The sequence below is a fragment of the Electrophorus electricus genome, chromosome 1, assembly GCF_013358815.1.
Source record: "Electrophorus electricus isolate fEleEle1 chromosome 1, fEleEle1.pri, whole genome shotgun sequence".
Lineage (NCBI taxonomy): Eukaryota > Metazoa > Chordata > Actinopteri > Gymnotiformes > Gymnotidae > Electrophorus > Electrophorus electricus.
The window spans coordinates 23,390,798-23,410,143 of NC_049535.1; the positions used below are offsets into that span (position 1 = coordinate 23,390,798).

General features: G+C 37.7%; 3 protein-coding genes across 3 annotated transcripts; 1 reads left to right on the forward strand and 2 right to left on the reverse strand.

Annotated features, from left to right (window-relative positions):
• Window positions 1–783: 783 nt before the first annotated feature.
• On the reverse strand, window positions 784–5,193 carry sult3st1 (sulfotransferase family 3, cytosolic sulfotransferase 1). The gene is made up of 6 exons (XM_027002716.2): window positions 4,964–5,193; window positions 4,426–4,634; window positions 3,127–3,253; window positions 2,806–2,900; window positions 1,908–2,082; window positions 784–1,725 (listed from the first exon to the last, which is right to left on the reverse strand). The coding sequence occupies exons 1-6, from the start codon at window positions 5,103–5,105 to the stop codon at window positions 1,610–1,612; spliced, it is 864 nt and encodes a 287-aa protein (XP_026858517.2). The 5' UTR covers window positions 5,106–5,193; the 3' UTR covers window positions 784–1,609.
• Window positions 5,194–5,910: 717 nt separating this feature from the next.
• On the forward strand, window positions 5,911–10,583 carry LOC113572847 (GTPase IMAP family member 8). The gene is made up of 3 exons (XM_027002739.2): window positions 5,911–5,941; window positions 7,302–8,123; window positions 9,829–10,583. Exons 1-3 carry the CDS (start codon window positions 5,911–5,913, stop codon window positions 10,581–10,583), a joined length of 1,608 nt encoding a protein of 535 aa, XP_026858540.2.
• A 3,122-nt stretch (window positions 10,584–13,705) lies between these two features.
• On the reverse strand, window positions 13,706–19,096 carry apol (apolipoprotein L). The gene is made up of 5 exons (XM_027025086.2): window positions 19,006–19,096; window positions 16,400–16,987; window positions 16,244–16,279; window positions 15,935–16,033; window positions 13,706–15,841 (listed from the first exon to the last, which is right to left on the reverse strand). The coding sequence occupies exons 1-5, from the start codon at window positions 19,017–19,019 to the stop codon at window positions 14,902–14,904; spliced, it is 1,677 nt and encodes a 558-aa protein (XP_026880887.2). The 5' UTR covers window positions 19,020–19,096; the 3' UTR covers window positions 13,706–14,901.
• Between the last annotated feature and the right edge of the window lie 250 nt (window positions 19,097–19,346).

The window sequence follows — 19,346 nt, forward strand, 5'->3', positions numbered from 1 at the left end:
AATTCTCAGTTGTAATTGTTGACAGAATTTTGAATACAACAGTAACACTTTCTATTTCTTAAATCCGTGCTGTTTTCTAGCAGAAGCAATGAACTCTGTCACTGTTCTGTTACATCTTTATATATATATATATATATATATATATATATATTTTTTTTTTTTTTTCTTCCTAGCAGAAGCAATGAACTCTGTCACTGTTCTACAGGACAGGCTTAGTGTTTTTTTTAATCAATATTAATTTACTGCTGCATATCACACCACCTATATTTCCACACTAAAGCAATTTTACCAATAATAATCCTGTCAGTACTGCAGAACTGGGTTGATGGGTGATGGTCAAGAGCACCTCAAACTCTAACCTGGATGTAGAAAGGAGCACAGAAAGAACGAAGTGGGGTCTGTAAATTAGAGATGTGTGCTGACCCCTGCTGTCTATCACTGGTACTGCTTTAGAAGCTTGACAGCTACCCAGCCATGGCAATGACAAGCACTAATGGAGCAGAACATCATTAATTATGAATGCCTAAATACGTTTGTCAGGGGTTAAAAGTGAAAAAGTGGTGTAAAATTGGGAGAACTGTGGCATAGCAGGGAATAATTTAGCATTATCCCAGCACCGTAACAGAATGGACTTGCATCAAAACCAGGACTATGTTGGTACTGTAAGGGTTGGAGATATGTGAGTAAATCTCTCTCTCATATGCAGTATACTTTCATATTTATAATCTCATTCTTTTATTATTCTTATGTCTTTTATTGTTCTTATGTGTTCACTTTCAGTAAACCTGTTAGTCATTTCGGCACTATGCAGAAAGTATAATCAGTATTAGAGATGTATATTTTTACGTTTTGAAATTTGAGACGTGATTCAGTTGTTGGTGAATCACTTTAGAATAGCTCATGTTTGGAATAGCGTGTAGAGCTTTTTGCCATTTTTATGGTCCCTTCTGATATTTATTCTCTGTTTCAAATATTATTTGAAGTGAACTACTATTGTAATTGATCAGAACAAGCTAATGAGTCTTGCTAAAAATGACTAAATGAAGGCTTGATGTTAGGCTTACTGTAAGGCTAATGACTACATTCATGAAGGAGAATTAAAACCTTTTAGTATGAATTGTACAGATTCATACTAGAATCAGATTAGCAGGTCCACTGGGAGTGTTTTGCTATGACTTTACAGTATTTTCAGATATGTCCATATTAACATTACAGAAATTTGCACATGTGATTTAATGATGTTTGTGTAGCATTTTTTTTTTTTTACAATAATTGTCTCATACCAGAATTATGAAGACTTGATCTCAGACTTGTCATGAGCAAGCTGAGGGTGACAGTAGCAAGGAAAATCTCTCAGAGTCAGCATGAGGAATCCAAAGCAGAGGAATTAAGGAGTTAAAGGTTAGCCCATCACAGTCTGGACTTTGAATTTTTTACAAAAAAAAGAAGTATTTTACAAACAGACAAACAAGATTGAATAACTAATATTAAGTATTAATATCTTAAATCTTAATGTACCCAAAACTTTATTTATTAATTTTAAAAATACACAATATCGTATATTCATTACTGGACTTGGATACTGTGTCTTTCTTATAATATTGTGCTTTTAGTTTATGTTCCATATGAACTTAAATGGGATATCCTTCATCTTCTCCTGATACACCTGGTCAAACATTTCATTTTGTGCCACAGTGAAGCTGTTTTTCCAGTCTCCTATAATACCTGCAACATCACACATGGTTTTATAAAATACAAGCTTTGGAATTATGTACAAATGCAACATTTGCTCATGATGTGATCACTTATAATTCAACATGTTATATTACAGACCTAAAACACCAAAAATTGCCAAATACATCTCATTGTATGTATGTTACTATGAAGTGTGATATTTAAGTCCTAACCTTTGCGCAAGAACTTGCCCTTTTGGAGCAGATCTTCAGGAAGAAACTCATAGTTGGCCTTAGGGTCCTTCTTCATGTTTTTAAAGGTGGCTTTCTCTATGATGTGAGTAAGCATGGCTTCACTCAAATCCCGTCCCAAGAACTGGCTGATTTTCACAACTGCTGACCTTAGATCCTGGGGGAGCACCGTAGCCACCAGCATGGGAAGAGTGAGTCCATAAAGGTACAATAAGATTATACTAAAGCTTCTGACTGAAAAAAAAGGAAAGATATATTTAATCTGAATTATTTTGTGTATTAGCTTTCAAACTGAATTTGGTTCACTGGCAGGGTTCCTTCTTTGAAGAGTTTGTGAACATTCTCAGAGTACATTCGAGTTTGTATCCTCAAGTTTCACGGTGCATTAAGAAGACGCCAGGTTTCATTTAGTTGAGTCTTAATAGTATTTTGCATATGTAAAAGCTGATCTAAATGTTAATGAGATCTAAATGTTCTGAGAAACCATTCAAACATGCATATGTGAAAATTTCCTCAGTGAACCAGCATTAGAAGGAATTTTACTTGTATGCTTATGACTATGTAGTAGACTAATGTATCTTGTGCTGTAGTGCAGTTTTTAGTGATACATGACAATTATATAACTCTTTTCACAGGGTTTGAGAGCACCATAATCCTTAATTTAACAGACTGTGTGAAAAAACTATGTGAAATATAAAGACTATTCTAACAAACATGAATTCAAACAAATTCTGGAAAAAAATGTTTCAGCAACTTAGATATGTTAAAACATCTCTCTACAAAATCTACGCATCTATCTACATCTATACTTGATATTCTTGAAGGGATTAACTTTGTCCAGACACTAAAATAAATACTTCAAGGGACACTGAATACATACCATGACCATGTCCTCATATGTCAGGAAAAGGATGCTATACTCATCTCTGTGTGTGTGCCACTCTCGGATATGATCAAACCAGGATGATCCACCTACTGCGCAATCAAGCAATGTACAAAGCCAAACAGGTTTATTAACCTAATCCACCCCTTCTAAAGATCTGTATTACAAACTCCAGAGAGAAGTGCTCTACATCAGCTTGTTCTCTGTTTTCTTTGTGAACTACAAGCATTTTGTTCCATTATTCTGCTGTTTCTCCACACAATGACTCTTGAAGCAGTTGGAAACCCTTTAGTTGAGTTGAGAATATGTTTGCCTTACCATTTCCAGCAAGATATTGCTGCAAAAATTCCTCAAAGCTCTTAGGGGTCTCCAGACTAGTCCATGCATGGCAGAAGTGAAAATAAGAAACCACATTGTCTTTTGGGTTCCTGGCTACATACACAATCTAGCATTTGTAAAGAAAGATTAGAATAAGAATGATTCAGATTCACTTCTAGGATTTTATACAGTGGTGCTTGAAACTTTGTAAAACCTTTAGAAGTTTCTATAAGTTTGCATAAATTTGACCCAAAACGTCATCGGATTGTCCCACAAGATAAAGAAAACCAAATCAAATGAGACAAAAAATATTAGACTCTGTCATTTATTTTTGAGGAAAATAAGGTGTGAGTGGGCACCATGTTTTATTTAATTTTTATTTTTATTTAACCCTATTTTTTTTGTTTGTTTGTTTAATTGAGAAGCATTATGTTTGTAGAATGGAAAACGCTGCATTCCATCATAAAAATCTCATGCCTTCTGTGAAACATGGTGATGGTAGTATTATGGTTTAGGCATGTTTGCTGCATTTGGGCCAGGACGGCTTCCCATCACTGATGGAACAATGAATCCCAAATTATACCAGCAAATTCTAAAGTAAAATCTCAAAATAATATGGGACATACATCAAGACAATTATCTTAAGCACACAATTCATTATACCAAAGAATTATTGAAGAAGAGTAAAGTAAAGTTTTGGAATGACCAGGTCCTGACCTTAATCCAATAGAAATATTGTGGAAGAACCTAAAGCAAGCAGTTCATGTGAGGAAACCCACTAACACTGCTGAGTTGAAGATGTGAAGATGTTTTCTACAGAAGAATGGGCTAAAATTCCTCCAAGCCAATCTGCAGGACTAATCAACAATTACTGGAAACATTTAGTTGCAGTTATTGCTGCACAGTGGGGTCACACCATTTCACACACTGAAAGCAAAGGTTCACATACTTTTGGCACTCACAGATATGTAGTCTTGGATCATTTTCCTAAATAAATAAATCACAGTCTAATATTTTTTGACTCATCTGTTTGATTTGGTCTTGATCTACTTTTAGGAGTTGTGTGACAATCTGAAGTTTTAGGTCAAATATATGCTAACTATTGAAACTATTAAATGGTTCACAAACTTTCAAGCACCACCGTAATTCAGAGTTCCCAAAGGTTAGACCTCAATTATTTCATTTTACTTGTTTTAAATTACTATGGTTGCAAAACATAGTATATGATATGAGATACAAACTCAAATTATCTGTACATTCCAACCTTATTATTAAAAAAGAATAAGTTGTATACTATACTTTCGCCTTTTTGCCCTTCAGTCCGCGCGGCATGAGAGCTGGTGTGAGGTGTGACGCGAAGAGGCGAGGCGATGGTCTAGACACGTAGTCAGAGTGACCCTCGGGGTACTCGAGCCAAGGCATTTTCTCCAGATTGTTTTCATATATGGTTTCATCCGTGTCGTCTAACTCGAAAATCAATGCTATGATATTCTGCGCCCAAATTGTACCTGTGAAAACATGCTACCAATAAAATCACCTCTCGTGTAAACTCAAATTAATTATTGCAGATTAATAGGGTATGAGCTAAAAAACAAAAAGACTTTCTGACTGCAATATTGTTATGAAGTGATATTTTGGCCACTGAGGCACTACGACTTATTTATTTAACGTTAATCCCACATCTATCAATATAGAATCTGACTTTAGAAACACGATATCGCTAATTTCCTCTCCACCTCTTTCTGTAAACATTTTACTCGCATCCTGTCGTGTGTATTCTTTAACAGTCTTATAAGATCACTGAAATCGCGCAGTGTAAGTCCATCTTAACTCTCACCTGACTTCGGATAAGTCACCAAAAAAACGTCTCTCTCTCGTATTTCGAAGCTCTGAAGAGAATCTATGTGCTCTGCTGTTGTCATCCCGACTGCAAAAACATACCCTTTATACTTGCAAAGATAGTCATTAATTTCTTCCATTTTCCACGGATGACTTCCGTGCAGCCGTTCTCGTATGCAAGACGTGCAAATGTCAACGTTTGTAGCGAGAAGCGGCGATTCTAGAGTCGAGGCCCTGGTCAAAAATCCACGGGTCCCCCTTAGGGAATTCAGGTCTCATACTGTCATTGCAAACTTTGCACGTTGCGACTGCTGTAGTTTACAATGTGTCAGCCCTCGAAAGCCCCCCAGTGGCTTGGGACTCCAAGCAGTTGCCTGCCTTGCCTGGAAACAAGCGGCGCTTCTGGTGGTGAGCATGAGAATCAAGTGGACTTTGAAACCACGTAAGGGCGTTGTCCCGTCAACCCTTACAGTAACATATAAACTTGTTTCTGCACGTCTGTCGTGAGAAAGTAATTTCATTTATATTTTCATCTTTTATTTAGAATTGGCACATGAATGAAATGACTTTTTTTTCTATATATTGGCATGTAATCATATACAACACTCTAAACCTGGCCATATTAACCTGATCATGTGTGTACTTTGAATTATTGTGACAGTAACAGAGATTGTAAATGCAGACTAAATCAGCAGTCCTGCAGTAATAACTACCAGCAAACAAGGATGATAAACTGATAAGGTGGGCTTGCCTTCAGTCCTATTTCTTTACTGTCTCAACTTAAGAACATACTGGAGTTAGGGTTTATCATATGCTCTTTCTTTTCAGTAATTTAAACTTTATCTAAGTTTAAGTTTATGTAGAGTAAGACTACTGAGGGTTTTTAGTTAAAGTAGAAAAGACTCGAACATTTCATCAGTGAGTGCTGGAGCAGTATTGAAGGCAATGGAAGAAACAGGAGGATCCACTTGTCAAGGTCAGGTTCAGCAAATTCAGTACATGACATGATAAAAACTGTAAATTCAGTATAATTATAATTTATACTAAATCTTCAGATAAAAAGATAAGCACAGCCAATGTTTTCTTACACCTTATCTACATTACTTTGGTAATATTGTACTACTCAGAGTTGAGGGTGCAATCTCTTAATGTGAGAGAATGATTAGTTTGACTCTCACCAATTCTCGATTTTACTTTGGAGTTATGTGAGGGGAAAAAAGTATTTGTGCAATAAAATCTACATTGTTCTCCCTTTTTGCTTATTGTGTGTGCTTTGTCCTGAGACAACTCTACACACACTCTCATATAAATCCAGATTTATTCAGTTCTCATGTAGGAAGTGTGCTTGAAAATGTATCCTGCTTGTTCGTAAATCATTTAGTGAGACTTAACATTCGAGTCTTTCCTATTTAAGCTAAAACATTTAGTCACTGTCTATTGCCATCTTAAAAATGTACTCCCTTTGGTGAAATACACTGGAGAAGAACAGCTTTTTGTCCTCATATAATAGCTAAGTCTAATGGAGATGCAGCTTCAATAAATCTCCTATGCCTCCATTATTTTACATTTATCAAAATGTTAATATATTCTTACAATTTAATAGGCACATGATGATAAGTCATTTTTGGGTATGTCTGTAAAAGTTTTAGAGCTGTCTACCAAAATTACTCTTAAATGAGTACAGGCTCGTATTTAACTCTGAGCTGGTCCTCAGCCATGCTGATACTGTCCTGCTTTGTTTTAACAAATAATCTACTAATATTCTCTTGCCTCTGTCTTTTTATGTTATCTTGGTTTCCACTTGCTTTACATTGAAAAACAGATGAGAAGCTTTGCAAGCTACTTTAGCTAGTTAGACTATTACAGTTAGCCTCAGTGAAATTGAAACTGAAGTCAAAAGGGATTCAGTTAGAGCAAAGACTGCTGGACCAATTCTGTGTAAATCCAGATGAAATGTATGCTGAAAATATCTTTTAATAATGAGGTTCTTGGAGGTGGAACTTACAGGCCCCTACATTCTCATTAGTAAAGGGAACTGATCTACAGTGCACCTGGAATGTTTTTCCATACAATTTATGGTTAGTTCAGAAAATAGATTGACAACCTCTTAAGAATGCATCTTCAAAAAGGTGGCATTCCTGAATTATTGAAGCTGTGGTAGCTGTCCTCAGACAGGTTGGTCTAAGTTATCGGAATTAGCCAACCACATTCATTTTAACAATATACTGTAGTCTATGGGAAGTATAGTTCATGCACTTTGGTGCAATTTAATAAAAGAAAAAAGTCACCAGTCTGCAATAGTCTGTCATGATGCAAAAAGTATCTTTTTCCTACAGGACAGTCCCCACCTCTGTCCCCTGGCTCGAGCCTGAACATGGTCCTGCTCGGGGAGAGGGAGGCAGGGAAGAGTGCAGTTGGTAATGCCATCTTGGGCACCATGGCCTTCGACCAGGTGGGGGTGAGGACCAGGATGAGTGTCTGCCGAGAGGGCCTGGTGGGGGGAAGGCGGCTGGTGGTTGTGGACACCCCAGGCTGGGAATGGTTCAACCTGGGCGGTGCCTCAGCATCGCCTGCAGCCTTAAGGAAGGAGATAGTCCGTAGCATGAGACTCTGTCACCATGGCGTCCACACCCTCCTTCTAGTTGTGCCTCTGTCATTCTCCTTCTCCAAGCGAGAGCGTCATGTAGCAGAGGAACACGTGGAGCTGTTCGGCCCGCGGGCCTGGAACTACACGCTGGTGCTGTTCACCATAAAGGACAGCAAGCAGCTGCGTGTGTGCAGCGTACAGGTTGAGGTGGAGGGGAATGGAGAGCTGCAGAAGCTGGTGGAGAGGTGCGGAGGGCGCTACCATGCCCTCCATGGGCAAACTAGCAGGAGAAGGGACCAGGTGACCAGCCTTCTAGCTAAGATCCAAGAGATGATCTCTGCTAATGGAGGATCAGTGCTCCTCAGTGAGGAGGTGCTGCAGCTGGCCAGGGAGAGAGAGGAGAAGCAGGAGAGGATGGAGGATCAAGAGAAGAGGAAGAGAGAAGAAAATGTGCAAAGAGTCAGGGAAGCATTCAAAAAGGAGAGTGAGGAGAGGATGAGAGGTGGTGAAAAACAGGGTGACACTGAAAAGAGCAGAGGGCAGAGGGGAAGAGTGGAGATGGAAACAGATGGTAAGTATAATCCTTCACAACCACACACCAAAAATTGTTTTTTTCCCCAAAAAATTTGTGAACAAAACATATATTTATACACCAAAAATGTATGCCAATATGTTGTACAATATATCATCATTTTATGTGTCACCACATAACATAGTACCCATATCCTGATACCTCTGATATCCAAGTTTCTGAAAATACTTTAATTAGATAATTGTTTTCCAAACTAGAGCTCAAACTAGAGATTTTTGAAGGTAAAATATGATACAATAAAGAGTACTCTTCTTTGTGGACAATGTGACCATCAAAGTTTGAATAAAATAAAAATATTTTAAAAATGCTGTATGTTTCTGTACCAAGGGAGACTCCAACTGTTAGTTAAGAGCCACACTGTAATAAATGCAGATTCATTACAATAGGACATAAAGGACATGGAGCAGAAATCTTAAATCCATAAAGCAGACAAAGGGTCAGAATCCAAACAATATTCAAAAACTAGGACAATAGCCCAAAATGTCAAGAAGCAGAGATATAAAGAAAAAAGCAGGCATTGGTCAGGTATAACAAAATTAGCAATAAACACAAACCAACTCAGTATGAAAATCACTGGGAAATGGGCAATACTTCACATTCTGAGTTAAGAATTGAGTCTCTTTTATTGTGAAGGTAATTGGAAAGTTCCTGTGATGTAAGTGTGCTAACGATCCATCAGTTACAACCTAGCAGTCTTGGGATGAAGACCTATTGTGGTGATTCTCTTGAATCACAGGTGCCAATGTGACAACCTCATTTAATTTTACAAACCAGGACAACATAGACATGGTCGGAATACTTTTAGAAACCAGAATTACATTTGGATATGGATTTTATATTATAATATACCACATGCATAAGACTTCAGGGTTCATTAGAAATTCAAAACTTGCAGGTACAACTCTTATTGAGTTTGTAAGACACAATAAGAAACTTAAAAGGGACAAAGAAGCATTTTACTGTCAAATGTCTAATGAAGCAGCAGTTTATATGCTGTACAATGGATAGAAAATGAATGCACCCTCCACAAAATGTTTGTATTTTGTTGAGACAGGTTCTGTAAACATCACGGATTTAAATGGGAATTGTTTTTTCTGATCCAGAATATGTAAATCTGGTGAAATCTTTTTCAATTGAAATTTATGAATGCAGATCACATTTACCTAACACTTTTGATTCAAAGCAACCTGCAATTATGTCTCAGTACAACTTGAACAACTGAGTGTTAAGGGCCTTTCTCAGGTGCCCAACAGCAGGACCTGAACCAGCAACCACCCAATTATAAGTCCAGTAACTTAACTACTGAAATACCACTGCCCCAACATCTTCTGTAAGGACTGGAATAGAGGTGATTCTTAGACTCAAGTAAATTTCAACTTGTGCTATTGCTTTTATGTGGATTTACACATTTAAACTGTTATTCTTGGGATTTTTTGAGGAATTTTAGAGTAAAGGGGTTGTGCATCCTTATTAAGACAAGGTATTATAGTTGTTCATCTTCAAATAATGTTAGTTGTGTTGTTCACTTTTCACTTACAAATTGATGAGTGTTGCATGTATGTTTGCCATAAAAATAGATTTAGAGTCATCTAAATACATTGAAGCTGGTGTGTTTATTTTCTATTCACTGCATGGAGCTTAGTTTGAAGCAAACTAGAAAAAATTATGTGTCTTTTTCCTACAGGACAGTCCCCACCTCTGTCCCCTGGCTCGAGCCTGAACATGGTCCTGCTCGGGGAGAGGGAGGCAGGGAAGAGTGCAGTTGGTAATGCCATCTTGGGCACCATGGCCTTCGACCAGGTGGGGGTGAGGACCAGGATGAGTGTCTGCCGAGAGGGCCTGGTGGGGGGAAGGCGGCTGGTGGTTGTGGACACCCCAGGCTGGGAATGGTTCAACCTGGGTGGTGCCTCAGCATCGCCTGCAGCCTTAAGGAAGGAGATAGTCCGTAGCATGAGACTCTGTCACCATGGCGTCCACACCCTCCTTCTAGTTGTGCCTCTGTCATTCTCCTTCTCCAAGCGAGAGCGTCATGTAGCAGAGGAACACGTGGAGCTGTTCGGCCCGCGGGCCTGGAACTACACGCTGGTGCTGTTCACCATAAAGGACAGCAAGCAGCTGCGTGTGTGCAGCGTACAGGATGAGGTGGAGGGGAACGGAGAGCTGCAGAAGCTGGTGGAGAGGTGCGGAGGGCGCTACCATGCCCTCCATGGGCAAACTAGCAGGAGAAGGGACCAGGTGACCAGCCTTCTAGCTAAGATCCAAGAGATGATCTCTGCTAATGGAGGATCAGTGCTCCTCAGTGAGGAGGTGCTGCAGCTGGCCAGGGAGAGAGAAGAGAAGCAGGAGAGGATGGAGGGTCAAGAGAGGAGGAAGAGAGAAGAAGAAAACACCATGAAGGCACTGAAAAAGGAGAAAAGAGGAAAGGGTGATGAAGTGTGATAAAAAAGATTGGTAAAATGATTACAACACTGGACATAAGAATAGAACAATGGAGAACCACATATTAGACAGTATGTATCATCCTTCACAAGCATACAACAAATAATCTGACAGTCTGCATCAAAGAAGTCAGTGAAACATATGGAGTCATTTAAATTACAATCATTATCTTACAAAGAGTGTAAAAACAAGGTGAAAATTTCAGTTAAAACAAAAAGGGCAAATGTGTAATTTGTGCAACAAATTAATAATTTCAACCAAGTCTAATTAATCTGCATTAAAAAAATAAAGTTTTAATATAAAACAAATTTAATTTGGAAGACATAGAGTTGTCACCTGTTGAGTTCAAGTTTGATGGCTACAACTTGAATATTAAGGGAGTTATAAAATCAGTGGGTTCCTATGCAAGGACAGAGGAATGAATGAAAGGATAGAAGGTGTAGTGGAAGCTGTAGGCCACTACTGCAATTAAACCTCAGGTAACCCCAACAGGTGTGTAGAGTTGCCTTTCCTGGAGGTAATTCTGTTCAGGTTAATATTTCCTCGATAGTCTATATAATAATGGGAATCACCTCCCCTTTTAGGCAACCCTGCGGTAGTGTCGCTAGCTCCGATAACTGTTCGGGATAAGCTAGTCTTAGCTAAAGTTAGCACCATTGCTGAACAGTTTGTGCAAAACTTCTTGCCTCTGATCCCAGTTTTTTTCTTTGTTGTTGGTTTATTATTATTATTATTATTATTATTATTATTATTATTAGATTAATGTTCTTTATCTCCTCCGCCACCCTTTCTTTTCTCATCGGTTGTCACTCGTTAGGTATTCTGTACGCCTGAGCCAAGTCCGTCATATTTGTGTATAGCACCCGTTTCACAACGTCAATAATTTGTTTATTCACTGATCAATAAACTTCCAATTTATTCAATATCTTGCTTGTTGTGGCAGATACATTTGAATCTATGGTATTCTGTCACTGCACAAGTTATGAACTAATTTAGGAATTAGACTGCTATAACTTTAATAAAACTTCGGTAATTCACCACTGTTAGTTTACGTATTTTAGTTTACGTATTTACATTTTAGCTACAAGGCGGTAGGTACATGAATGCCATCAGTATGAAGTCCACATTGGTGATTGGTCAAAGCAGTTCAGTCAGTATAGCAAATTTTGTGGTTCTATCAAAATCAGCAGATGGGAGGATGGAGGGTTGAAAAAAGGAACAATAAGCAAAGTGTGAAGGAAAAGAAATAGATGTATATTAGAGCAGCCTTATTATGTTTAATAGGTTTAGTGGTTTAAGCATGTAAGGCATATGAGTTATGAGTTTTAAATAACAAATAAATATTCATTCTGCATATGTAATTAAAACAAAAACAAACAAACAAAAATATTGTGGATAGCCGGAGGTAAAATGTTTTTGTATCTCTACATTGATTTTAAATATAGTTTAAATTGGCCTATACATTTATTTATGCATTTTTGTTGTTTATTAGTCACTATGATACAAGTTTAATTCCACATCTTATTACTGCAAGTACAGTATACATTTCCTGCACCACAATGGTTTGCCAGCCCTGTGTCATATCATTTTTCATTTAATTGCCTCCAAAGCTGTATGAACTAATTAATTATTTTTATTATTTTGTGATCACCAGTGCTGTATGTCAAGTGTAACCTGTAAAGGAAATACTATATGCTTCAATGTGCTTCAGTGATTCACATACATTCAGCAGTATCCTGTTCCCTAGGAAAATGTTTATGTAAGCAAAGAACTTTAAGGGAGTGTGACGATAGATCAGATAAGCAGGAAAATGTCTCTCGTTTTATTGCCTGCAACTGCTTTATTGCTTGCAATTGTTTTATTGCCTGCAATTAAGAGATGACATTCAAGCAGATTGTTACCAGCCGGCCCGAAAGAGATAAGCAACGCTTAAAGCTGATTGGTGTATGAGCCATAGCAACAAGAGGCAGGAAGTCCGTGATTGGTCAAGGCATACAGTTAGAATTGTATATTAAGCAATGCTCTGTATGACTCGGGGCTTCTCTTGGTAGTGAGCCCCACACTCTGTGGAATCTTTCTTTTCTATTAAACTCTTTTTTACTTATCATTCACATCTGACTCCCCGTTTCATTGAATTTCCACCACAAACCTTTATTTGAACAACAATAATCTTTTTTATGATCACCAATACACAATCTGACAACACAGACTTGTAGACCAGAGGTACTATGAAAGTCTCTGGCTACAAAGCTTTTTGACAGTTCTCAAAACTGCCAGTTCTCAACTTCCTCACAAAAAAATTATCCATCAGATAAAGGTAAATGAAGTTTGCACCACTTATACTTCACCTCAAAAAATTAAAATAAAATGTTTTTTCTGTTTTTTTTTTCTGTTTCTCTGTTCACTACAAGAAGTACACGGAATTGAAACTATCACCTGAATTATTATTATTATTATTATTATTATTATTATTATTATTATTAATATATATTAAACAAAAGTTATATTAATTCATCATATAAATTCTGAGGAATCTTTGAGTTTGAGGTATAAAAAACTTCATAAAGATTTACATGCAGAGTACAGTTTTTTATTAGTAACATAAATGACAGTATCAAATAACTCTTCTATCAAGAGAGAGAAACTGTCGTGGAAATTTACTTTACTTTGCTTTGTTTTACTTTGCTTTATGTTTCTATAGTCACAGCATAACAGTCTGTAGATAGGCGTGCGAGTCAGGGACATCAGCGGCTCACATGCACGCACTGTTCTAACCACAGAGATAGAACATAGAGATAGAACATAGAGATAGAGGAATCTTTGAGCACTCAGAATAACCAAAGCAAGAATTAGCAGATACACTGTAGGAGTCATTTTTTCTTCTTTCTATTCGCTTTGGGCGTTACTGCCATTGTCTATGTATAAGGGGAGGGGGACTGTACTGTGGGTTCAGTTCTCTTTCTCTGTTATACAGGAGACAGAACTCAATAAACCTTTTTTTACTACTCAATGCATAAAGCTGTCTGTGTCTGATGTGCTCTCATTTTTCCACCACAGAAACAAAATTTGAGTACAAGTTCAGATATAGAACTGAGAAGACATAAGACTCTTGAGACACTGTCTCTGCATAGCTTTTTTCCTTTTAATTCAAATAACAGAACAGCATCAACTGACTTGGTCAGTCACAATGACAAGTTACAACTTTTGCAAGCTTTCATGAAAATGACAACTATCCTCAGCTAGAACAAATCAGTTTCAGTCCAAAAATACTCTTAACCAAGTCTGCCAGACTTGACAATGCTAAAAAATTAAACACATTTCATTAGCAATTATTAAATGAGTCAAATATAAGTGCAAATATAAAATCTTCCTTTAAACTGCTTGATTAGGTTTAATTAAGGTGCTTTTTTAAAGAGCTGATTTTTTACTAGCTGACTAGTGAAGATGGTGAGGGACTTGTTTAGACACCCAGTGGAAGTTTACTTCTCCAATTGGGTGCTACAATGGAGAAGAGTCTTGATGCTGGTCTTCCATGAATCTTGAAGGATGTTGGCCGGGTCATACTTGAATCTCAAAGGGTTAGATGTACAGATTAGGTTTTAATTATTGTAGGAATGACATGGGAATAGTGGAATGACATGGGAAAATGTAGGCATGCTTTAGGTAAGCCATGCTGCAATGTTCCGGATCAGTTGCAAGGGCCTGACTGCATGCAAGGAAGACCCACCATGAGAGAGTTGCAGCATTGAAGCTTGGAGATGGCACGAGACTAAACAAGCACCTGGTTGGCCTCCCTGGAGAGAAAACGGCAAATTCTCCAAATGTTGAAGAGGAGAAACCTGCGTGACCAAGTCAAGTTTGTGATCTAAGAATAACAGCTGGTCAAGGTTCCTTGCATTCTCAGATGGAAGAGCTCTGAAAAGAAATGGCAAGATCTCTGCAAGGACCAGTTGTTTGTAAATGTGCAGCAATTCAGTCTTGCTAAGACTCTGTTTCAGGTGCTGATAAGTAAAAGGCTTGCTCTAGAATTTTCTGGTTCTTCTGGAATATCATAGATAGCATACATTAACAATTCAAATAAATATAGAAACCTGTTATTGATTTTGGTGACAAAAATGCATTATTGATAGTGCCAAAGCAAGTATTTCACACCCCCACAAGTAACCTGTTGTCACAATTGTGACTGATAAATAAAAGCAATTTTAGCTATTTTAGTTGTAATTCTAGGAACAAGATTCAAATAAATTAATATGTCAATGATTACTTTGATTAGAGCTCTGTTCCCTGGTTTGTGGGCATTTTTGGTTGAGGTATCTGTTTAAGGGTGAAAGGGCTGTTCTAGAATTTTTTGATTTTTGCAGAAATTCCAAATCCCTTCACGAATACACTTGTACATCTTCTCCCATGCCTCCACTTCTGAGCGCCACAGAGATGCTCTAGAGCGGATTAGCTGAGAGGTTTCACTTTTCTTCCCTTTGGCCAGGCTTATGCTTTCTTTACAGATAAACAGGGCATCAACACCAATGAAGAAGGCATTGAATCCAATAAGTCCAGCCCTAGCTGACTTTGAAAGGGTCAGAGGAGTGCCCTTGGCTAGCTGCCCAATGTCAGGCAGGTCTGCAGCAAGGCTAGGGATGCTCCGACCTGCTTTAGCCTCCTGAAGCCCTAAACCGACTGCATTCATAACCACCTCTTCACTCCTAAGGACCTTCACAGCTGATGCCCCATCTACAAGGGCATCAATACCTTTGGCTACTGCTCCAGTATTTGCTAATAATTTCGCTGCTCCATAGGCCATATCAACCTTCTGAGGGCTTGCTACAGGACCCTCACTGTTGGCTACTTGCTCCACACAATCTAGAACATTCTGCACATCCTCCATAAACCTGATAAAGATATTATTGGCATTCTGCCCATGATGGCTGTTTACTGCTATTTCAGTGATGCCCGTGACTAAGCTGTTAACTCCACTGGTGACTCCCAGTCCAACCCCTGTCAATGTGAGGGCCAGGGACACCCCCGCAGTGACAGGGGCAAGAGCTAAGCCTACGATGGACAAGACACCTCCTGCGATGCCTACAGAACTTCCAGCCACAGTGGAGATGCTGGATCCCAGCTTCATCCTATCCAGCTGAACTGCAGCCTCCTCTAAATCAGAGAGGAACTGAAGCATTCTGGAGCCACGCTGACTGAATACGTCAATGAAGTGCTGGGCCTCATCACTAAAAAGGAACGTCAGCCTGAATGACTCTTCCATCCTGAAATGGTCAGGAGGTAAAGAAAAAAATTATCAATGCACCACAAATCCTCAAAATGCAAATATATTTGTATAAGAGAAGAAATGATTTTACCTGATACTGATTAGCATTTTTAAGTGGTCATACAAGTTACACACTGACTCCTCACCCATGTTCAAAATAAACTCCAGGGAAGGTTTGGAATTTTCCCAGCTGCAGTGTAATATGTGATGAAATACATGTCAATTCGATGTTCAGATATAAGCAAAGTAAAATTAATGTTTGATTACTAAAGTTTAGCCTTAATGTTAGAATATTACTTTGTTATTAGTGTGTAGAGGCCTAGGAAGAAAAAAAAGACCTTACCATTTTAGAAAGGCTAATATATTAATACATTTTTATTCAATTTAGTGTAATACATACTCACGAATATCTCCAGAATATAAAACACTCTTGGATCTGCAAAGAAGAAAACACAGTTCCACAAAAGCATTGGGAGAAACTTTACTAAAATCATAATTCATAATCATAATAATAATAATAATAATAATAATAATAATAATAGAAATAAACTCTGACTTTTTCTCCATTCTCTCGCAGAGCTGCTTTGTGATGCGGATGTACTTGTCCAGCTGGAAGGCCAAGACCTCCACATTGCAGAGGATGGGCATGAAGAAAGCACTTGCATCTCTCTTGAAGTGGATGAGAAGTGGAGACACAACTCTGGTTGTAGAGATCAGTGATCGAACAGCCGCGGCGCTCAACCCTCTTGGCACAATGCTTTCACTCGTAAACACAAACAGTGAGGTGACTGCTAGCCTCTCTATTGCATCCAGGAAGTGATGGAGTTTCTCCAGTCCCTCCAGAGTATCCTTCAGGACTGACCCCAGCTCTTTCTCCAGTTCCTCCTTCCTGGAGTCTGCTGTGACCTGGGTCATACCACTCCATAGATACTCGCCAAAAGCCTTGGCTTTATTCTCTGCCTTCTGTACATGGTCGAATTTCAGAGAGATTTGGTCTGCCTGGTCTTTGATGTCTCTCATCATGTCTAGCTCCGATTCCCTCTGTAGAGTCCATTTTGGCTCTCTGTCACAAAATTTCCTCACTGTTGCAATGTCTCTGAAGGTGTCTGAGATGTATTTTTCTAGTACTTGCTTTATTTGTTCTCTGTGCCAAAAAGAACATTAAATCAGGCAATATTTTCATACACGCTTAAATGTTCAACAGATCTTGCAACACAATATGATAATATTTAATATGAGATAAGAGGACAAAATATGATTGTTATTTGTGAATATTTTTAAATGTTTTTAAACCTCATTTGGGAATCAAAGCATGCCTTGTGTCTAGTTCCTCATTGAGCATTAGCATGGGAACAAAAGTTGCAAGTAAATTCAAATAGTATAAAAGATCAACATATGTCTCCAGAAAATAATTACACTGGGGCTTCAAATGGCTGTGGAACTAGCATCTTCCATCTTTCCATCAACCTCTTTTGGAATTTTTTGTTGCTGAAATTATTAGTCACAGCTTGTCTCTTTAGTTATAGTTACAAAATAAATAAATAAAATGGAAAAAAAATGGAACACCTTAGAATTACCTAGCTTTCTATAGTAATTACTTATAAAATGTAGTCCAGTATTAAAAAATATATAATTTGTCATACTTATACCATCCTTTTAAAAATAAAGCACTTCTAGTTTATAGAATCTTGTTTTTCACTGAGAATTAAATAGTGAAAAAACAAAAAGTAATTTAAAGTAGAAACTGATAACACAAAGTATTCTTATACATCTTGATAATACTGAACACATAATTTGAATATAGCTGAGCCAGTTCAGATTTCAGTCAATTTGTGATATGCTGTGGCATAATATAATCTGAGATGTTAAAACAAGGACTCCCAGAAATATGAATTAACAGGTTTTTCAGGGAAGTACTTTTGAAGATGTAGTCTGAACTGCTAATGGTGGGTTCTAGCAGTTTCTAAATCACAGGAACCACTTACTTCTGAAGTACAATTTTATAATTTATGTGTTCAGTATTGACCAGAAAAGGTACAATTATTTTGTGTTAATGGTTCAAGATTGTTTCACTAATGTTGTGACTTGTTTGAAGATCAAACCACATTTCTGACAATTCCAGAGTGTCCAAAAAAGATGTTTTTTTCTTGTAACTATATGTCACCAATAAAGAAGCATGAGCTTTAGAAGTTAACTGTGTGGCTCAGGATGGCACTGGAAAATGCTGTTGTATATTATTTCTATAGAAGCAAGTCTAAAGCTACTTTTCTTTTACAGAATTTAGTTTAAAGCTACTGGCATATTTTTATACAAACAGTATACAGCATCAGAGTCTGATAACATCAGAGAACTGTACATATGAAGAATGGCAGCTGTGCTGAACTTAGTGGTGGTAAGAATGGCCAACTTCACCATTTTATATTTTGCTTTTAAATTATCTTTTAATTCAGGCCACTGTTTATGATATAGCACCTTCTATGAAATTCCAACAAAGGAGTTGTGGTCTCAAGAGACGCCACTCTAAAGAAAACATGTGGGTAACTTCTACTAACGTGTTTGGGGGATCCATTTGAAATAAAAGCTGTATGCTAGCCTGAAATTCTCTTCTTGGTTCAGATCTTTGTCATCTAATCAATAAAAATAAAAAATTTGCTTATTAGCATATAAGGTCGTTTTCGCTCATGTAATGCCGAGTAACGTAAATCAACGTATAATGTATTTTGTCGTTGGAGGTGAATTTAGGTTCAATAGCTAGGTGACTAGCTGACGAACAGAAGGGAAAATGTTGATTTGGTGTCATTTTGATATATGTCTTCTTTACAGACGAATAAACTGGCCACGTAACTCGGTCATGTCGGTGTCAATAACTTCCTGTTAACCTTTAAACAGACATATCTCAGTTCGGATTTATTACGATTTATACAATTAAACTACAGTTTAATCTTTTTTTAAAATAGGAAACGCTATCATAAATCCTTAGAACATGTTACATTCAAGTCCTTGTTACAAATTCAATGACCGTGTTTTCTTGTTTTCACTTCCAATAGTAGGATGTTAAAACTGCAAAGTAGTCTTTGGAAACTATTTTAAACAAAACTGCTAGAAAAGATTCTAGCCTATAATTAATAAGCACTGGGACAAATAGAAATGAACAGAACTTACTTCGGCTGAGCCATTTACTCTGACGTGCTGGAGCGAGCCTATTACAGTTAAAGTTTTTAAGTTTCGCTTTCTCTTTAACATGGGCTCGCCTCACCGTGTGAAGACAATGTACGACAGCGAATCGTAATCCAGTAGATATGGGAGATATGGTAGATATGGCTGGTGTTATAGTGTACGCAGGTGAAAGTGCATTTTTGGCCCGGTTTGATCATTTTGATTACGTCGTACAAACTTCAGCAGCAGCAGCAGCAACAACAACAGTAATAATAATAAAATCGAGTCTTTAATTTTAAAAGTAAAACTGTCAAAAGCAAGGGCGGATATCAGGGTCTTAGGCAAAA

Coding starts and splice junctions, on each gene's coding strand:
- sult3st1 (XM_027002716.2), bottom strand. CDS start 5,105: ATGGAAGAAATTAATGACTATCTTTGCAAGTATAAAGGGTATGTTTTT. Junction 2,901..3,126: donor GCAATATCTTGCTGGAAATG/GTAAGGCAAACA, acceptor TTGATTGCGCAG/TAGGTGGATCATCCTGGTTT. Junction 1,726..1,907: donor GGGCAAGTTCTTGCGCAAAG/GTTAGGACTTAA, acceptor GTGATGTTGCAG/GTATTATAGGAGACTGGAAA.
- apol (XM_027025086.2), bottom strand. Junction 16,280..16,399: donor TGCGAGAGAATGGAGAAAAA/GTCAGAGTTTAT, acceptor TCTTCTTTGCAG/ATCCAAGAGTGTTTTATATT. Junction 15,842..15,934: donor AAAATGCTAATCAGTATCAG/GTAAAATCATTT, acceptor TGACCATTTCAG/GATGGAAGAGTCATTCAGGC.
- LOC113572847 (XM_027002739.2), top strand. CDS start 5,911: ATGGAAGAAACAGGAGGATCCACTTGTCAAG. Junction 5,942..7,301: donor AGGAGGATCCACTTGTCAAG/GTCAGGTTCAGC, acceptor TTTTTCCTACAG/GACAGTCCCCACCTCTGTCC. Junction 8,124..9,828: donor AGTGGAGATGGAAACAGATG/GTAAGTATAATC, acceptor TTTTTCCTACAG/GACAGTCCCCACCTCTGTCC.